This window comes from Stegodyphus dumicola, chromosome 3, assembly GCF_044657685.1.
Source record: "Stegodyphus dumicola isolate Sdum_Otavi_A_Nest chromosome 3, ASM4465768v1".
In the NCBI taxonomy this organism is placed as follows: domain Eukaryota; kingdom Metazoa; phylum Arthropoda; class Arachnida; order Araneae; family Eresidae; genus Stegodyphus; species Stegodyphus dumicola.
Genome location: NC_140770.1, coordinates 232,196,756 through 232,219,595, shown reverse-complemented (window position 1 = coordinate 232,219,595; position 22,840 = coordinate 232,196,756). Strand labels below are relative to the sequence as shown.

Here is a 22,840-nt window from a genome sequence, read left to right as displayed (position 1 = left end):
CTCTTTTTAATTGTTTTATCACCTGCTCGATATAAAGATCTTTTAACCTCATATCCAAGCGTTTTATAAGAGCGTGGCAAAAAGTTCGTATTTAAATAATACACCTACCTTGTATCTAACAAAACCACTGTGTAGGAAAGCGTGAGCCTGCCTTCCTTCATTCTATAGGCCCACAGAATGCTTTTGTATCGTATTGTTCCCTTTATAAAAAGTTAATAAATTTTAATAAAGAGTTGTTTAATTAATCTGCAGATTGTTTAAAAACTTCATTTTATTATATAATAAGAGAGTAGTTTCAGTAATGATTAAAACATAATTTCTTTTGTATAACTGTTTTGCATCATTATCTAATTAGAACATTAGGGAATAGAAACGTCATGACATCCACGAAACATAAACATTTTATATCTGAACAGGGGCCGTAAGTTATGGGATCCGATATTTATGTACACAGCGAGGACAGATTGGGAAAGCCACGAAAACGCCCATGCGCCAGCCCTTTCTCAGCATGCGAACCTCGGACCGAAGTACCAGTGTTCAGCGACTTTACCGCTCGGCCACTGGAGGGCCGCAAGAAGTTATTGAATAGTTTATTTAACTGAATATTGTTTTATAATATAAGTACACTCTCCTAGAACGTTTCGCACACATGCAGCTTATAAGCCTGTAAACATAAGAACTAAATATGAGTTGCATGCTTAATTGTTTAATTTTTTTTTAATCTCATTAAATATAACCATATATTCTACTTTGAATGAGGTGATATTGTGTCAGCTTCTTCTGAATCATGAGAAAATTTTCTCACTGTGCTGAGCGTGCGTAAGTCCTTTACTTCCCGTAAGACTTGATGCACGCCGCTTTGTCTTTTGCGTATCGTTTTTTACTCTTCAGTATGACGCTACTCATGAAGTACGTTTATGTTTACATAATATGCATCATATAATTACCTAGTTTAATTTTAGTTGAACAGAAGTAGTAAGTTGGGCATTTTATTACAACTATAGATTAGGTGTCAAATAAAATATTTCATTGTTAGATGCTAGGACATTAAGAATAAAAGTCAAAATTATATGTTTAGTTTTAGAGCCTACTTAAAATTTAATATGCTATTTTATTTTAGTTGGGAGAGAAATGGGTTCTGAGTTTAGGCAAATAAAATTAACTCTACTGTTTAATTTTGCTTAAAAATATGGATTTTGCTTTGCGGATATGCAAATAATTAATTTTTAACTGTATGATCTTTATTAAAATAACATGCGCTAAAAGAAAAAAAAAAACATTTTTTGCTCACTTACAATCGTACTAAATGCGCATTTGGTTGACGAAAAAGGTAGGGGCCCGATTATCCCCATTTTTGGAATATCATGATAAAATATCTAATAAGTGCTCCCAGAAAAGCTAGAAACGTGAATTTCTACTGGATTGTAAATTGAATATTATGAATATTATTTTATAGATTCGTTTTCTCAAGTGTTTGTGTCCCTTGCCACTTCAATGCCCAAGGTGACTTCCCTCGCTGTTGCGCTATCAAAGTATGATATACTCGCACGCAATTAGTTGACTACAACGAAGTAGATGTCTCTCTTCTACTTGTGCATTCATGTCAGCCAACTTGTTGGGGGAAGGACTTGGGCAATACAGCGGTCGCCTTGTGCCCACCCTGTAGAGATTTTGATGTAACAACATCGATAAGAACTGTTGACAAATGGTGTGGTGACAGCGCAGAAATGCCACAGAAATAAGAAAAACGAGAAGAAAAAAGGTAGGGACACCCTGAAAGAGAGCATGCAATGATCTAAATATGCTTCATAATTCCGGCCCCGCCCTCTGACGTTGGCATCATTACAACGGAGACTCGGCGCGACCCATGTTAGTAATTAGTCACCGATTCATGGCAGATTATATGATAATTTATGTGTTAATTGCCATATTCTGGCTTATAATATGCTGATCGGTAAATTCATGTCGTGTACATCGAAAATTTTTTAATCTTACCATATCATTAGTGTAACTGTTTTGTTTAGTTTACGGCAGGAGAAAATTATCTTGGAAATTTATTTTTCTGGTTAGTCTGTTGTATACTTAGGACATTAAGCCATAAATTGTGTAGGCAGTTTATAGCTTAATGTCCTAGTAGTTTTTTCAAGAAATTTTATAAATAATATCAATTTAACTACCCATTTTGACATATATAAAAAATTATTTATTTTAAGAAGTTATGAAGCTCTGCTGTTTCATTTAGTTAATTACCAATTATCTGAATAACGATCCATAAGCATTTTGAATAATATGTATTCAAATTAATATAAAAGGAAAATATTTTAAAAACATGTTTCTGCTTGTGATGATGTTATAACTTATGAAAAAAATTCAATTGTAGAATTTATGCTCTTAGATGCGCTAATGATACTAGACATTACAAAGCTCTGGCATTTTTAATGAATCCCTCCGAATCTCATAGATATATAACTGGCTCTTGATAGCTCACGCCTTCGGAGAAAATTATACTTCTAAGTTAGATGTATAATCGCTGATAGATAATATCAAAAATTCTCAAATTACTATATGGGGGGGGGTGGAATGTATGCGTTTTAGCTAAATATCCGAAACAAAAGAATAAAAAAACGGTCGGCATTTCTATTTATAGTAATCCATATTTGTATGTATTTATAGTAGTATTTGGTATTTATGATGTAAATATGTTCACGCGTGAACATACATATTTTGTAGTGTTGTTCGCAACTAGAAATGCCCGCGTCTTTTACGGCGGGGGGGGGGATAAAACAGTTACGCGAAGTATTACAAAAGTTCACAGAAATACCAAAGAAAGTTTTGACTCATTAACCATTTTGCCTTTGCATTGTGTAATATCTGAATAAATCACGGTATTTTAAAAAAGACAACAAACTTTTATCTAGCACTTAACGAAACGCGATAATAGCGCTTTATAAGATAGAAACGTTTAGTTAATTTCTGGTTCTTTTGAGCTGAATTTTTTTGCTCTCCTAAAGTGTGGCTTCATCTAGTGAATATGCAGTGTTCAAGTTGTAAATAACTGAAAGGAGGCCTTGCGTCGTTCAAAAATCGTAGATTATTAAATGCTATATCATATATGCTCCAAATAAAAACACATTGAAAAGTCCTTGACTGTCTAACCAGAAAAACCCGCTTTAACACCGTATTATCTCTCTGTCTGTCTCTATCTCTTGTAAAACACACACATGTTCAGTCTATCTATTCACCACTAGTGGCTTGAATGTGACAGAGTTAAATATCAATGCGACCATTGCATACCATGACACACGACTTGAAAAATTTTACTATTTCACAAAATCGCCAAATATCCATGATGACCAGCCATAATTTCTCGAGCAATGAAAGAGAACGTCTATAAACCGCACCCTAGGGGATCCCCTCTTTTTTTTTTTTTTTTTTTCCCTTCCCCACTCTTTCCTCTTCGAAGTCTCTGGCCCAAGATGGATGACTCTCTAATCACATACCCATGACTAAAGGGATGATTAGAGAGCGTTCGATTGCTAATCAGGACATTGTGATTATGGACTGCCACTGAATTTCAGCTTCCTCCGCTATCAGCTTGAAAAATCATGGCCAACAGCCCCTGGGGCGCTTTTCGTACTCGTGGGTTAAAGCATATGCCGCAAGGAACACCGCAAAAATAGGTCTATGGCTGTAATAGAGTACACTTCGCTTTTCAGCCGCGCAGTTTACCACACACACACACATATGCCGTCAGAAACGAAAGGTCATGGTATTTCTTTAATATGACATTAGACAATTGTTTATTAAAATAACTTTGGCATAATTAAATAAAGATGATTTATTTTATCAAATAAGGATATATTTGCCCACAGATCTTTTTTAAATGAAAGAGACATTTAATTTAAAAAAATTGCGTTAATATTTTAAGCGTTTTGGTACTTTTAAATCAAATTTTTGAGGTGTACTTTTATAAAATGTAAATGTATTAAACTGCAAATATTCGAATAATTGGGACCATAGAATGTCCGAATATATACTTGGTTGACTTACCTGTAGGTAAGTAAGTTATTGTAACGCAAAGAATTTTAAATTTTCGCTCATCTTATTGTAGTTCAACAAATAGTACATAGTTAAAAAATATATGTGCTTTGCATTTCTCCAAAAAGAAGTACAAGCACATTCTTATTTGGAATATTAAACAATAAAATGATTTTTATTTGACTAAGTACATCACATTTAAACTGATGATTTTCTTTTTGTTCTTAACGTCATAAATTAAGGAAATTACTTGTATTGGGATTAAAAGAAAGTTTAATGTATTTCTCGTTAGCTAAAATTAATGCGTTATTGTTATTCATATAAGTAATTTCATGTGAATGTTGTAAGCTGTTTTTGTACTCCCTTCGTGCTGTAAATGGTTAGCAAGTCTCACTAGCAATCGAGAGGTCCGGTGTCCGAATCCTAGCCAGGGTATTACATATTTTTCGTATCACTTAGTTCAAAAAAACCTAAATAATCTTAAACCGATACAAATGAATGAAATATAAAGGGATAAATAACAGTTTCGATAACTGATCGGATAACTGGAGTTGGTATCTGAATAGTTGGAGTAGTTCTGCTGTAAATCAGATTTTGTAGCAACATTAATTTAATACCGTTGAAATTACGTATGACACACACACATATGTACATATATATATATATATATATATATATATTTGTATAATTATGAGCATAGCCAGTAAAAATTGTGAACGGTAGAACTAGAATAATCCAGATTAAACGTCATGCTTTTGAGCAGCAAGTAGAAGTGTTTAAAAATTTTGTTTACCTAGAAAAGGTATTTCAGCATTCACATTTAATTAGATTGTGTAAGTGTTCTATTGCAACGTTTATTATTAAATATAATTGTTTTATTATTAGTTAATAAATTGTAAAATTATCATTAATATATTAGATCTGTGTGATTATTTTTATTTGAATAGTATTTATATTGAAACTTCGTTGTACTTTGTGAAAACATTTTTTAAAAATCTTATTCGCTATTTACCGTGTGTCAATGGACAGGGTATATTTAGTTTCTATTAAGTAAAATATTGGAATTACACAGCCCTAAAATTTTTTTTAATCTATATCTTACTGTGAGAAATTTTGCAACTCGAAATTCATATCTGGGATGAATATTAAGGGACTAACCTTTTTCGAATGCCTATTATACTCTATAAAATAAATCGGAGATTTGTCAAAAATCGAGACATATAATTTTTTCCAATTCAATACTAAAGACTGAAGAATAGGAAATATGATTAATACAAACAAGAAATATGATTAAAGATAAGTGCTCATTTAAAATATGGGATAAACATGATTAAAGTATGCATGCTTGCCTTGACTACCATACTTACCATGCTTAAAGTATCCATGCTTGAAGGCCCTTTAAAACGTCGCTGAGTGATCAAAATAATACGCAACTTTACAGGAGGCAAAAACTATATGTGGGGAAAAAACTGCCATGAAAATCCTATGAGATGCTATGAAACAGCATCTCTGTAAATACGAATTGCATAGAATTTACACTCATTGCAATTCTCAGGCATTATAAAGATGTACGTATATAAGGTTTTCCTTGTTATTCTGATTATTTGCACGTGCGCGAAATATATTGCCTCGACGTACTTTGCTCTAAAAGAGTATTGTTTAAACAGTTGCAATGAGATCTTGTTTTGTTGCCAGATCAAATACTGAATACTGACAAGACAACTAACTCCTGTAACTTGTATGAATGAATATAATGCGAATGACTAATAATATGATTGGTCACTCGGAAGAGTGAAGGATTGGTTTTATTCAAGAACGAATGGTTGGTCACCAGTGACATTACTTTTTTATATATTACTTGTAAGTGGCAAACGTTTCATGTGTAAGAAGGAATTTGAAGAGATATGACACTCAGTTTCCTGACACCTAGTTAGCGATTATAGGCTTAAGAGAATCGACATGCAGTCAAATCTTTTTATTTATCCAAAAATACTATGTGCTGCGGGTTTATAGTTTCGTATGCCGTTGAGAAATCTTTGACGGCATTAGTCAGTTGGGTCTTCTGACCTTTTCAGTTACTGCGAGGAGTTATTATTCAGCAGAATATAACATTAACAAAATTTTATAAATTTTGCTTTAATGTGTTGTTTACAGCACATAGCAACATATTGTTTGTATTGTCATTTATATGCTGGTTGGGTTACCGGCATATAAATGGCATATCGAAAGGTCTGTACCGAAACATCAAAAAGGCTGTACAGAAATTTTATCTACATATCTGTGCATAAAATAATAAAAAACAAAATGATGAGTAATGAGCAATTTACATTAAATAAAATGTTAGAATATAATGCTATGTTTACACTGTTTGATGCTGAATGATTTAGTTAAGCTTTATCCTTATTTTTTTTTTTTTAATTTTGATTCCCAAATTTGAAGTCTTTATTTGCTGAAGCTTTTTATAAATGTTTGCATTTTTAGCGTAAGCGTATGCAAGCGTCATGCGAGAGGGAATTTTTAAATAACGCAGTTTAGGTTATTTTATTATAAACTTTCTCCTCAATAGAACTGCAATTATACATATAGTTCTGAAGTCTAAGATGAATTTGAATATCTCTAAAATTGAAAAAGACAGTAACAGTTCTAGCATGATCTGAAAGAAAACATTTATGATTTGCTCATTGAAAAAAAGAGTTTTAGCAGACTATTACCTACCTTAAAACAAAATACAGCATTTCATGTATTGTCAACCAACTTGAAAATTTCAGTCCGATCTGACTGCAATAAATTTTCAAACCTGCATGCCTTGCTTAAATGTCATAAAAATCCTATCAAATTCCGTTTTATTGTTAATAGTACTAAAAATTACAAAAACTCAATAGACAATATATTTGCTTTCAAACTTAAAAAAATGTGCATCATTATTTTTGAATTTTTTAATAAAGGGTATCGTTACAATTAGATAATAAATAGTAACATATATGTTCTTTACTTAAAGATCTGGAAATAATAATAAAAAGAAGTTGTTACAATTCTGAAAATTTGTACACTTTTGCTCCGCTATCGGAAATTTAAAAATGTAATAGCTCTTCCCTTTTTTTTTTTCCTGAAATTCTTACAGTTATTCCGGAAAATAATTCTCTACTGGAATTGGACAGAAAGGGGAAGTAATTAAATTAAAATGGACAATATAGGGGCTATTATGAAGTTAGAATTTTAATTTTTGTATGTTTAGCTTACATATTTATATACAATAAATAAAATGAAATTGGTGTTAAATAAATAAATAAGTATGAAAATGAATTTTATTCAATAAAGTGTGTAAGAAGGCTGAATGAAAAAATATTACGAAATGAAGAAAGAAAATTAGAAAAGGGAGAAAATTACCGATAATAAAACGTGCTATACAGAGAAAAAATTTTCAGGTGTTTTGGAAAATTATATCCGTAAAATAAAAAGAACGTACCGGGACGAATTTCTTTATTATAAATAAAATCGAGCAGTTTTATCGTAATTAAATTTTAAATTATTCAACATTTTACATGTGGAAATTTTATCTAATATAATTTTTCAAGCATTCAGTGTAAATAATATGCCATGTTTGTAAAATGCCATGATCAGATTCCTTTTCTTTGCCAAGGAATCGGTTAAAGTTTGTTATATCTCGAATGTTTCTTGTGTTTCTGATAACGTAAGTTTGAGTTTGGGTAAGTTGAAGTTTTTGATAATATAACTTCACCTTCACTGGAAAGGAAACACAAAACATCCTAGGGAAAGTCAGGACTTGTATTTAGTAATTTCTACCAACATCAGTATTATAAATGTGAAAACTAAAATGTGGAAATCAGTTATTCAGCAGTTTACCTAGCTAATCTGCAGATTAACTAGGGTGATCTGTTAGCCTAATGGCAAACCGAACTTTGAGTTGATCAATGTTAAAGAATTTCGCTTACTGCGCATATTCAATGGTGTACCGTTAGCATGGGAGAAAATACTGGCGACTAAGCGTAAGCAACCCTACACAAGCCTGATAGTCATGTTGGTTTTACTGTTTAACAACTGAAATACTACGAACATTTTTGTGTGTTTATTGCATGTACTTCTGTTTCATTTCATTTTGGTTTATTTTGTTTATAAACATTACATTTAATATCAGGTATTTGATTTTAATTTAGCAATTTAAACTGGATTTATTCCCTAATTTGTTAAATTATATAGGAGTGGAACGTATGTTAAATACTCAATCGCTTTTCCTCAGAAGTATTATCAATAAGCATTCAGCTAATATATCTTATTATCAATAAGCATTCAGCTAATATATCTTATTATCAATAAGCATTCAGCTAATATATCTTATTATCAATAAGCATTCAGCTAATATATCTTGTAATGTTTCCTGTTTTGTAATCATTCTTAAAATGATATTTGCTTAGTGTACAATCGATAGTTACACTCTATGTAATGAAGCAACTTGCAACCTAAAAGTTTTAAAACCCCGAAATGTTTACCCCCCAGATAACACAATATCAACAATATACCGTATTTATCTTGTTTTAAAATTGTGCCAAAGTTGTAATTGCACCAAATTCTATTCTGGAGATGCGCAGTAAGCGAATTTAACATTGATGAACTCAATGTGCGCTTTGCGATTACATGATCCGTTAAAGTGCGGAAAATTGTTTCATTTCTCAAATTACCTCGGTAATCTGTAAATTACCTAGATAATCTGCACATTACTTACTAGGCACTCGTTAAAGTGAAAATAAGATCTTTGCTGGAAAAACAGCAACGTTTCTGTAGGTTTAAATTAGAATAATATTATTTATTTATTTTTCGATATCTAAAAAATCAAGTGAATACGATTTACAAATTAGTTGACGAACTCAATCTATCAATCAATTAAAAAATTAATACAAAGAACGAAACGGTTTAAAATAGTATTACAATGAAGGAAATTAACATAATGTTATTTATTTATTTTCCGATATGCGAAAAAGTCTTGATTCAGCACTTTAACGGATCACGTAATCTCTAGATTAACTAGGCAATGTTCAGTTAATCTCTAGATTAGCTAAGCAATGTTCACATTAACGACTTTCGAGGTTTAGCGGTAGCATAAATACCAAAACAAATATTCTATGAATAAAAAAAAATTATCTGATGACATTTCCTAATAAATATACAACAAAAAATGCTGGAGATAATTTCATTTAAGACTAATGCACTCTGGATGAGATCAAGACTGTTCTTAAAAACCGCAAAGTACTGCAATTAAGCTCTAACAGGGGCTGTAGACGAATTTAAGTCCCGCTAACAGTAATTTCTTTAATACTAGCAAGCCCCTGAGGCTCAAACGAATGGAATAAGCAAACGCGTGAAACTCGCTACGGTATAAATTCCTCGGAAAGGAGAATATGAGAATTAAAATGTCGAGAATAAATCCAACTTTAAAGTTATTTATACATTTTGAGACTTACCGTATATTCCGGCGTATAACGCGCACTTTAAGTATAAAACATTAGATTGAAATTCACGAGTGCTTATTATACGGCGGATATAAACATGGTAGGTTTAAAAATAAGGGAAAGTTGAGCATACAAAAATTTGATTTCTACATGTACCTAAATGCTGTTACTGACTATTCTAACAATTTTCTAGGACCCAATTCGCAACATTTTCGTCTAGGATAAGCCATTTCTTTACTCCTTTTCGCAAAGAAAACTAATTCTTTGGCATATTAATTATTGTGATATCACTTTTCTTCCACTCACGTATGGAACTTTCACTAATACCAAACATTCTTACTACAATTTTAATTTTCCTTCACAAATTGAATGACTTTGCATTTGAAACCAGGATCATGTATGTTTCGTTTGGCAGGAGCCATATTTACTACTCAAAAGAACACTAGCAACAGTATTTCAGCTAAAGCAGATGCTACTTACTAAAACCTTCGATCTTCACTTAAAAATCACGGCTTCAAGGGACTACAGAAAAGGAAAAAATTGACTCCTAATTCCGTGAATTTATTCGGTTCGGAAGTATATTCGTATTCCAAATGATTTCCCCATTTTCTCGGAACCCTAGAATAACATTCTTGTGCACACCTGCAATGACTGCAACCAACCTCTTTGCGGAACTATTTTCTCTCATAAGCATTTCCACCACAAACTTATTGTTCCTATATATAACACATATATTATTGCAAATGGCGTAAGTGCGAAGAAAATGATGCTTAATATTTAAGCTAAAAAGAAAAAAAAATAATAAGTTAGTAGGAATAAGTGTAATAGCAGACTGGTAAACTGAGAGCTCAGCGAGAGAGCAAAATATTTTAACAAACCCTTTACGGCGACCGTTAAAATCTGAAAACTTTCAGATTTTTTATTTTTAAAGGTTAAATATGTTAGTTCTGTACAACGTCTAAAGGCCTCCATTAAGTTTCGGGATTCTAGGCGACAGCCTACCTTGCATATACCTATTTACGCTGTTGTTAATATTGGATGCAAAATGAGTATTAATATCCGTTTTTGTTACTTATTTGGCTTTTCTCACTGAAGGGAAGATTACCGAAACCTTGACAAGTTTTCCCTTTTCCAGTGCTGCACTTTCTTTTTCATTTAAGCTAAGTAGCTAAATGTGATAATGCTTTACGCAAAACTGCTGGAGTTCTATTTCATAATTATATTCAATAAAATTTTACGACATGTATTTATAGCCAGTAGTCAAGATTAATGTCATGCAAAAAAGTGTAAAAAGTAACGATAAAAGACCACAGGGGCTGAATCGCAGTGTTTTTAAGTTAAGTTAACATTTGCTAAAATTTTTTAGCAAATGTTTTAGTTAACATTTGATAACATTTGTTAGTTAACATTTGCTAAAAATAGTTAGTTAACATTTGCTAAAATAATTAGTTGCATTCGTTATTTGTAACGTGTGTACGAGCCAGTTTCCCTCAGAAAGTCCTCCACAAAGGCACCCCTCTGCTTAGGCAGATAGCCCTTGAGTACTTTAGCATACTCTACTCAACCAAAGAAATCGAGTCCTGACCAGGGCATTGAGGACATTGCACAATTTTCACGTCTCCTGCTTCAAAATAACCTAACGATCCATTGCAAGATTATATCCAAGTCCATTGCAAAAATATATTTGTAATAAATAAGTATAATGTGATTTCATTTTTAAATGCTTATAGTCTACGTTACACTTCTTGTCATTCGATGATTATCAATAAAAAAAAAGGTTGCTGTTAAATATGTTTTTGCTGTAACTGATATTGCCTTAGGGAATACAAAGGCAATTTTTAATGTTTGTAATATTACATGAATAGTTAGTTATACTGCTTGATTTGCTACTGGGATACTGGGAGGCGAGACACAAAATAGATTTACAGATTATCTGTGAACGCTTTCTTTTTTTAGTTTTGCTGTTGTCTTTCATCTTTGCTTGTTCTGTCTTTGTAATCTGCCATTAGAAATAAAAACATAGTAGATAGATTTATTGGCGTACATTTGCAAAAATTGCGAAGTCTATTATGGAAACATATAGCTTCCTCTATGACGAGTTCTGGTTTCTTCTGTACATAAGTTCCTATATAAATATAATTTTTTGGCGTGAACTGCAATTACCTTTAAAATCTGTATAAGTAATATTGAGTACTCTGGTGCTTAAATCTGTATGTTTCGTATAATTATTGATTGTATAGAAAAGATCTCTCAGGAAAGCTTAAATGCACCATGAGGCAGCTTGTTTCAGTAAAAAACTGTTTTCTATTGTGCTACATCAAATTACTTATAAAATCATTATCAAATTTACTGCAAATCTTTGCAATGATTTGAGTGCTTTGTTCTCAGAATACATAGTGAGATCTTCATCTAAATCTTCGTCAGGCACAGAAGGCACATAAAAGATGGGACTATCTTGTTGGTCAATATATCTTGTCATTCGATGTGGCAAAGTGATAAGTGATCAAACCTAATTATCTGTGGAACGAAAAGACAGTTTAATCTTCTGTGTGATCAGTGAAGCGGTTAAAAACAGTTTTGACGATATTAAATGCTATTATGATTGTTATTATGGTATTTAATAGCCTTCTCGTTATGGATTTAACAGGAACGTTTCTTTTTAAAGGTGAAGCTCGGAAGAAGAGTAAAAGATAAGCTTGCATAGTTTTGTTGGAATTTTGTGGTTGATTGTTTATATTTTCGGAGGAAGTTTGAATAGTTCGATTCTAAAGGACATTTTTGAATTGCATTCACATTATTTGCCTGTATTTTGTGTAGAGGTGGGCATTAGACAAGTGCTACATCTAAATTAACTCGACATGCAACTTATGTCTTAACTTATGTCTTATATTGCATGTCTTTTTTATTTTAATGAGACCTAAGGTAATATCTAGGCATATCTGGATTCTTAAAATAAATGCGCGTTATTTTCTATCGCGTGACTGAAAGTAATAGGCTTGTTAAAGGGCGTCCAATAGGACTTCAAAACTTTGTTATTTTGTATGTATATAGAAAACCTACTTGGAAATATTATATGAATTATGATTACGAAATAAAAAAACAATTCCGAATCAGGAAATACAAAACCCAATATGTTCCATTAGTCGATTTGAATGAGATACTACTTATGTGCTTCCATATTTATTTGCATTTGTTAAAAATCTTAGAAAAAACTCTGTCATCGAGATATCAATATTGTGTAAAAAATTGCTAAGATTCAAAGAAGATACTCCTATATTCAAAGAAGGAATACTTTACAGAGATATTAGGTTTTTTTATGCTAAGAGACGTTAAAAAGGAGAAATGCCCTCACCGGGACTCGAACCTCAGACCTTTCTAATATGCGCCGAGCGTGCTGACCATTACACCCCGAAGGCATGCTAAGAACGCAAGAAAAATACCTCATATACTCCTCGTTGTAAAGGGCGAATGGGGATTAGGGAAGCCAATCGCCAAATCCTGGTGGTGGAGAATCATTATCCACCACCTTTTTTAGTTTGGGCGCCACTGCAGAGATCAGAGACATTAGGTTATTTAAGAGGGAGAGATAAAAAATGAGCAGTGCTCTCGCCGGGACTCGGACATCTGGAATACCTCTCGCCGAGCTTAGACCTTGACAATATGCTAAGGCGGGAGAAATATCTTATAACTTTGTAGGTCCAAACTAAGAAAATGGAGGAAGATACCTTTATTGACTCCTCAATACTTTGCAGTGGCAAGCATGGACAATTTTCGAATGGATTTGCTAGAACGTTTATGGTACTGATTTTAGTATCCTCGCATGAGCAATGAATGATGTTCAAAACTTCTTGTCTCTTTTTTTTGTTACGTATGTTACAAAATATCCTTTCTGCTGTCCTACCTAAATTTTTTAGTAGTAGCTGAGCGATACGTAAGAATAGATTTTTCACAGAGATATAAAATTCACAATAAAATGCTGTCAAAAATTCTGAAATGAAACATGTTAGGCGATGATTTTGGGTGCTGTACCGCCATACTAATAATAAAATGAATCCATGAATACGTGACAAAAAATCTGACACAAAACATTTCTTCACTGTGAAACAAAATACCAGTGTAATATAGAAATGGAATGTACAAAAACGACTAATTTATGTACACATAAGTGATAGGTACAATAATTCTTTATTTTATGTAGGTGCAATTTGCGATTACATTATTTTACCTGCTAGAAGCATTGAATTAAAATTTCGCAAACATTTCTAATCGTAATGGGTTTACGGGGAGAAAGTATGAAAATAATTTCCGAGTTCAAAGGAAAAAAACCTAAATTAAGAATAATTATATTTAATTGCTTATAGAAAAAAATTCTTTTTATTAACCAGTCACAACAGATACTGATACAAATGTCAATATTTTGGGTGTTTCTAAGTGTAACGGGAAAGAGGAAGAGCATTTTAATTTAAAAAATAACATTGCAGCGTCTATTTGTTCTGTTTTGAATCCGGTATAGTTCCATAAAACTGCACATTTACGATTCTTTTAGTGTCTGACTTCAGCCATTTTAAACAACTCACTTGCAACCGAGATTTACTCGGATAAAATTCAGCCAAATCCATTAAGGATGGGAATTAAGAACCTTAATGCAGGCGTCGGCTGTTCACACTTTTCATTAATTATATCGTCCTGCTTTGGTAGCATTTACGATTTAAATTTCGTCCTCGTTATTTTGAATATTCATAAAAACGAATGCGTCAGGGACAGATAAAAAAATTGCTATTTTCAACTGGCGATGAGAAAACTAGTTTTCCTTTTGCGATGGAAATGCTAAATCTCCCTTTTTTCGGTCCCGACTCAATTTCTTTGGGAGTTGAAAAAACTCATTGAAAAAGTGAATATTCATATTCGAGAGTCTTGGTATATTACCACTTTTTAATAAAATTGTCGCGAATGTGAATAATTAGCCCCAAATTTAGTTCAAAAGGTTGAATCTTCTTGTTTCTATCTTAATTAGCTTTACCTTTTTTTATAGCGACTTCCTCATTTTCGACTTTAACTTTCTCATTATGCTAATATTTCTGATTTTGGAATAAACATTTTTTTATGTTGATATATTCCAGTGCTAATAAGTTTTTAAATGACATGGTCTCGTGTATCGAAGAAATTATTATTTTGAAAATATTTCGCTTTTGCTTATTTCATTAATTTGCAGGGAGCAGAATATGTACATCGTGCAAACGCATGTATGCGCATTTTATTTTAAAAACTAGTTTCTCCACATCCCAGGGGGTTCGAAATAATGACCGCGTTCAGTCGTTTTTGCAATTTTTTTCCTGGTAATGTAGAATTTAGCATTTTTCGAAGATGTGTCTTGTTCATGCGCGGCTCTCTTTCGTCATTTCTTTTCATATATACAAATCTTTCTATTTTAGATCCCAGCGCATCCATAAATGCAAAGTCGCTCAATATTTTTTGCGTACCCTCGAGATAGTTCTTTTTTATCTTTTGAAACATGAATGCTTACATAGCCCCGCGGGTAATGTTATAGAATTGCTGCTATTTCTTTTACTAGTTTTTAACGGTATTGGATCTTTCTACAAAACATACATTTCTAATCGTTAAGACAATTATACTTACAAAATATTGGACATGCTGGTCTATGTTTAGGATACCATTATTGCTTATTAGGAATGGTTAAAATTCGATTATGAGTACACTCCATTGAAATACGTGACAGCGTTATAGCCAACTGAAAATTTAAATGATACAATTTGTTCGATTAAGAGTAGCGAACTTTTATAATCTGAATTACAAATTCGAATTGCAAAGATTCTGCTTTACGATGGTAATCTGTCCTCGTTTTCTACTCTTATAATAACAATTGACTAAATATCGTTTTGAGAAAAATCTCAAAGCATGAGGTGATAAACATCTATCCTTAACGAAAATATGTCAATAATGCTGTTTATGAAGCACATGCCGTTCACGAAGAGCTAAACTAATAGGCATTTGTCTAATTTGAACTTACTTATGCGACTAGCAATCAGACAGAATTTACGGTTTTTAATGATTTGAAATTAAGTTGCATGTCAACAGAATTACAAGTTCTGTTAATAGGTACGCTATATTATTGAAATGTCTATCCAAAATTTGGTGAATAAATACTTAATTTTTATTTAATGCTGCGTGTCGTATTTGATTTCGATTGTTATAGGTGTCAGTAACAATATAAATAAATAGTTTGGCAAAATGTTCATTAATGTGTTTAAGTATCAAAAATTTCCAATGCTACTGTTTAAATCTGAGCTAATACTACAGGTAAGCGTAGTATTTGCTGCTATGTGCTCTGTCCGTATACTATTTAAAATTTCCTACTGGCTTAATTTAATGATATTTTAACGTTGTTATTAATGATAACAACCATTTTAAACGATGTTATCTGTAGTGCATGGGTTAGGCTTTAGTAGTTTTATTCATTCAGTCATTTATTTATATCTTATTTATTTCATTTTGTTTAATGTTAAGTGCGAGTCTAAACAGCAGCTTGCAACTATAGCAGCTGCACGAGCTTTCGTATGAATAAATCAAACTTCTCAGTTTTGAACTTCGTTCTTATTTCTCTTCAATCCGAAATACATTACGTTATTGAGAATATATTCTAAACTATTCGAAAATGACATAGTATGCAAATATTTTCGTGTATCACATATTTTGTTAAAATATTCATCTGAGCGTTTAATATTCGTAATAATGCAAAATTATCACCTGAATATTTCAATAAAAGCTTAATATATTAAATGGTAAATATCTGTTAGTATTATTATGTCTTTCCTTAGAATCCTACGAATCGAGGTAACACTCATTTTCATATGAGTGAACTGAAATCAGCAAATTTGGAGAGAAGGTAGTCGAAAGAATGATATGTTGGAGGATGTGTACTGAAGTTGAAAGGAAAATTGCGCAATTGGCAGAACTGGACAAAAATTATACAGATTATGATTATTCCTACTGCTGATCATGTACTACAAACATCATAATATCCAACTGCATATATCATTTCTCTTTCCAAACACTGAACTGCGCATGATTCGTCTTTGCATAACAGTTGTACCTGAAAACGCCAATAAATAGCTTCGCCAGCCATAAATGCTGTTTTGAAATTGTAATTTTTAAAACATGTTGCTGTAACAAGGCATAATACCCGGAACATCAGTAATTGTTCCAAAATTCATATCTTGAATTGTCTATTCAGTCTTTATAAATGGCAAAGCGGATGGAATCTTTGAACACTATTAATTCATCCTTTGCTCAGCGATCATTCAGTTGGCTGTCAGTATAATGTGTCCATGCTTTACACCGTGTGCAATTGGAATATGAGCCTGTCTCCCTTGTAAAATTTTCCACGAAAGCATTTCTCTTTAGACATATTTCCTTCTCATGTTTTAACTATAATAAATGAAACTGATTAATTTGAGATTAATATACATTTTAATGTAATAACAGTGAATATACATTGATGTTATTAAATACTTAAACAAATTAGCATATTGACTCGAATATAAGATAGAGCTGTATACTTGAAGTTTTATTAGATTATACAAAGAAGGATCTCATATAACGGGGTCTCATACGTATGAGCTTGATTAGACGATTTACAAGAAAGATCATTAAATGGTGTAAAAGCAATGATAATACACTAATATGCAAAAATATGCACTATATTCTCAAAAACTGGACAAACCGAAAAATATTTCATATCAAACTGCAGAAACTTTTACATTTTACCTTTGACACAAGACTGCTAAGTCAATTTAGAAGTGCATCTCTTTTTCAGGCGGTTTTTTCAGCACTGCATAAATCATAATACAGTTTTGATACTTTTTTAATTTACTAATTTACCCGGAGAAGTAGCGTAAAGATAAAAAGTTCTGTGAAATTCCTAAATTTAAAAACTGTTTTGACAATCGCAATAAATTGGTGACTGGTAATTAATGAAATTTATGAGGTTTTTTTATTATGAAATGTTCTTAACAAGTCAAAATAACTTGGAATAACTTATGAGAAATAAAAGGTCTTTTTTATTCTCTTCCAGGTAAAAGTTTTACGCTGACCATCACACTAAGCACAACCCCACCTCAAGTTGCCACGTACGTCAAAGCTATTAAAGTGACAGTTGATGGTCCACGTGAACCAAGGAGTAAGTAATTATAATTATATCTTTTCCATTATCCTGAATTTATGAAGAGAAAGAGTCTAGAAGCTAGATGAAGCACTGTACAAAAAATATTTACTTCAGAAAAGAATTAATTTTTTTAATCTGTTATAAATATTTTACATATTTATTTATTTGAACTGAATGTAGAAATACGCAAGGAATTTTAACAAGGATTAAAATTCATAACTCAAACTAGAGCTATAAAAGAGTGTCAGTTTGGAAATATTACAATTACGTTAATACTGTATTAATAATTAACTACATTATAAATGATAGATGACATTATTAGTATGAAGCAGTTTAGAAAGAAGAGAATAAACTGAGAATTTTGAGATGATAATCATATTATTTCTAAAATCTTTTATAAAACACAGACATAAGGAAAAGTTCCTTGTTTCCTACGTCAGATAATTTACGTTTACATTAAAATTACGAAATGTACCTTTTTTTTTTAAAAATCTGAGAACAAAAGAAGAATGGATGAAAATGGAAATAATTTAAGCTTTAAATGAACGAAACAGGTATCTTCAGACGATTATAATGGGGAAAATTTTAAATAGTAAATCTTCCATTGTGAATAAATACCTTTCAAAGGAATCAATTTCTTTGCAAAATCTAAATACAAGAAAGATGAAAGCTATTTCACTGAGATAAATATCACATAATCGAAAGTTAGCTAGCATTAAAATAACATAAAAAGTTAACTCTTAATTATTGATCTAAAATTAAGACTGACAGGGCCGTATATATACAGCATAGAATACTTTTTTGTGATTTCTTTTTGAAAGTATATATACGTGCGTTTTTCTGCATATATACTGCATAGAATATTTTTTTTGTCATGGCTTTTTGAAAGTATATATATATATATATGTGTGTGTGTGTGTGTGTGTGCGTTGAAATATGCCCAAGGAATTAAGGCAATGTATTGAAAGTGCGTAAGTCTACGTATAAAGTACCAGGGGCATTAAAGCCAAGAAAATACTTCTCTCTCATGGCAGTTTTAAGAAATTTGAGCTTTCTTAGCGAATCAGAGATCTGTGTCGATCAGAGAATTAAAATGTTTAACTTCTAGGTAAATAAATTATAATTTCATCAAGCAAATTTATCAACTTTTATAAACTATGCACATTTAACATCTGAAACACATTTTTACGAACCTTCTCTATAACAACAATATTGTAAAACAATCGTTGATATATTTTTATTAAATTTAATGTGAAGCTAACAAAAATTCTGTATATCAGTTATAAGAGGCTGTTTAGCAAGATCATTCATATACATTTTTCTCTCTATATATAGATTAAAACGCAAGATGTTACAATTTTATTTATTTATTAGTCCAAAGAGATTTGAGTCCCGAAGGACTATTACTTTCGTTTTGGCATTTTGCGTCGGACTCCTATAAATGTCGGTTCACTTTTCAAACTGTTGCCACAAAATGTTAGAGTCCTGCATTATATTTGAAGAAATTAAATAATGTAAAATCTGCATAAATGTATGTATATTTCTCGCAATGTGATAAAACAATGGTATCTAGAGTCATCCAATTTTGAATGACGTAATCCTACTGCAAAAATGGGCATCTGAAATCCCAAATTTGAAACTTGGAATTAGTTTTATTATCGATTTCATATTTTGTAAAACTTTAATGAATTTCTGAGTAACAAACTCAACGATTTAAAAGCGACAATGGCAACAATCTACGGGGGGAAAAAAACCTTTTATCTCCAACGCGTCGAACTGTGTATCGGAAATTCTAAAGATATGCTCATTTTAAAATTATTTTGAGACTTTGCTATTGAAATAAATTTTATGGTTTAAGTGCAAAGAACATGATATTTAATAAATAAGGGTAATGCACAAAACGTTAAAAAAACGCCCCTAAGGACATGATTTAAAATTTGAAACATTTCATATATATATATATATATTTTATTTTTATTCTTTTTTTTTTTTTTTTTTTTTTTTGTGTGTGTGTGTGTGTGTGTGTGTGCTTAGTAACCGTATGGTGGTCTGCATTGTGGTGAAATGAATTTGAAATAAAAAGCGATGAGAGTATATGAAAGAAATTGAGTTAAAAATATCATAATTTTATAATCATCGTTTTTGTTTTTAGCAATTATCTTGAATATGCAGCTATACAAAATGCGATTTTAATATTTTAATACAAAATTTAATCTAAAATATTATCTAAAAAACAAACTCGTAGATTAATAGATAAATTAATCTATTAATCTATTAATCTCTAATGAGTAATAGATAAATCTTTTTTTTTATAACTTAGGCAATAAATTTAAACTTGGTTTAATTGCAGTTCAGCGATTGTGAAAAATTACATGATTATATTTTAATCTGTTTACAATGAAACGAAAACTGTTTTAATGCTGGATATAATTATGCCAATATTATACACAAACTATAATTTAAAAAGAGGCAAGAAGAAAAAAAAGCCTGAAACTAAAATATTTAGAACATTCAGGGCTATCTCTCTTGTAATGATCATGTTTATTCAGTATAGATTTCGATAACCTTTCAAAAGAAGTTCGCATAATACGTTCGTTATCTACACATGGCATACAGTATAAGCATAATAAAGCGAGGGCCTTCTGTTTCTTTGAGGACAAATTTACGTTGCGTCTTTTGAGTTCGATGGAATAATAAGATTGTTGTGTATTAATTTCAAATAACATATGCATGAGGATAGTCCTAATAGATGTTTAGAAGTATGAAAATGTGCACAAATTAAGAAGTTTGGTAAAAAAAAAAAAAAAAAATTTGTGACCTTAGCTAGTTGACTAAGAAAAGGGGAGGACTCACTTCCCGCATGGGATTGTCTGGCAGCCTCTGGTCGTTACTAGACTATATTTCTTACATAATTTAAGGCTGAAAAAGAATAACATCCTTTCTTTTATTTATGCGCTATGTTTTGAATGGGGATAAAATGATACAAAAGATATTGTATGTATAGGAAGTACAACCCACTGGTTGTACTTCCTATATTGATCTCATAATTTTTGTTCACTTTTAATTATTGTTAAGTACCTTTCTATTATGAGGTATTTCGGAAACAGAGCTAGGTAGGATCCAGATATTCTTACTGCTTATTATCTCGACTTTTTAAATTCCTTTAAAATTATGCAGAACTTGGCGCTAATTTTGAACTTCTTTGCACTATCGTACTTTTTATTAACGGAACTTCAACTATACTCTAATTTCTACACACACATACACACACATATATATATATATATATATATAAATTATATAATTTAATATATTTAATATATTGAAATTATATATATATATATTAAATTATTAAATTACGCTATTAAATTAATTAATTATTAAATATATAAAATTAATAAATTAAATAATATGTTAAATCCAAAATTTAAACCTAATTTATATTCAACCTGGACTACGGAGGGGGAGAAAGCGATGTATAAACCATTTTGCAAAAGCAATAAACCACTGAGAATAATTAGAAAAACGTGTCCAGTTTCAAAATTAAATAAGAGCAAAAAATACAAAAACAGTCGAATAAAAAATGCCAAATTAAAGTTAAAGAAGAATTTACATTTTCTGGTATATCTTTATCGAAATAAATAAATGGATCAGTCTGTTTATGATCTGATAATAATACAAATTTACTAAATTTACAAAGTCAATAAACTGAGAAAGAGTTTTGGTCATAGTCAATTCAAAAACAAAGCTTAAACCATTACTCTTTAGAATGCAGAAGCAGTATCAACACCATCCATTTGATATAAAATAAATATAATGCAAATCAAGTCAAGCAAAATAACTCTTTAAACAAACACACAAACAAAACTAAAAATACTAAAATCAGTATTCCGTATTATTCGTCCTAAAACAAGCGTATAGAGAATTAATAAAATTGTTAATTGAATTTATTCTTTTTTTAATTTTTTGGCAGGATATTTATTGGTTCACTTTTCAAATTGTTGCCACCAAGCCCTGTATTATATTTAAAGAAATTAAATAAGGAAGAATCTGCATAAATGTTTCTATGTTTCTCGCATTGTGATAAAACAACGGTGCCTAGAGCCATCCGATTTTGAATAACATACATTTCCACTCGAATATCAGCATCTGAAAGCCCAAATTTGGAATTTGTTTTATTATCTATTTCATATTTTGCAAAATTTAACGAATTTTTGATTAACAAACTCAAGGATTTCAAAGCGAGCAATGGCAACGCTGTACAGAAAAAAAAAAAAAAAATATCTTCAGCACTTGAGACTGTGTATAGGAAATTCTAAAGGTATGCTTAATTTAAAGTTATTTTGCAATATTGCTGCTGAACTGAATTTTATGATTTAAGTGCCAAGAACTTCATATTAAATATTATGTTCTTCCCACTTACGCCACATAAAATTCCATTCAACAGCAAAATCACAAAACATTAAAAGTAGCATATCTTCAGAATTTTCGAGAGAAAGTCTGACGAGGAGTACTTTATTAAGTACAGTATTGCCATTGCTCTCTTTCAAACCGTTGAATTTGTTAATCAAAAATTCATTAAAATTTTATAAACTATGAAACATAAAATTCGAAATTCAAAATTCGTCTCTCCAGGTTCACGTCTCCAAGTGGAGAACTATTTTATTCAAAATCTGATTTCTTTCCGTCGTTTTTAATTGTATTCACTCTTTTAAACACCTGATTTAAAAGGAACAACTTGATTGATGCAGAACAGAGATTTTATTATTTTCAATGTTATTTGAATATTTGTTTAAAAAGTTATTATCTTTGACTTGCATTGCATTATTTTAAATGAAATGGATGGCATTGATACTGCTTCTGCAATTCTGGAGCGTAATAGTTAATTATTTAGGTGTAACCTGTCATGATGAACAAGAGTTTAATGTAATTTTAGATACATATTGTTACGAAATGTCCAAGCGCGGTAAGATAGCTTCCCCGCAAAGCAGGTTTAGGGTTGCCATAAAATTGCAAGGGAAGGTAGAGTTGCCAAATTTGGCGAGAAATCGCCTATTTGTCGACAAAATTGGCGATATGCCATGGACGGATGGAGAACCTTCTGGAACGAATTCTTACTGGTTTAGCCCAAAATGTTCTCGAACACAAGCCAGAA

The 22,840-nt window shown here is 31.2% G+C and overlaps 1 protein-coding gene across 1 annotated transcript in view; it reads left to right on the top strand.

Moving 5' to 3' along the window:
* Positions 1 to 22,840, top strand: part of LOC118202396 (uncharacterized) — a 258,620-nt gene that overhangs the window by 112,004 nt on the left and 123,776 nt on the right. Inside the window, exon 2 of the mRNA XM_085813904.1 lies at positions 17,596 to 17,700. Coding sequence (XP_085670030.1) covers positions 17,596 to 17,700 — 105 coding nt within the window. The remainder of the gene's footprint in view (positions 1 to 17,595; positions 17,701 to 22,840) is intronic.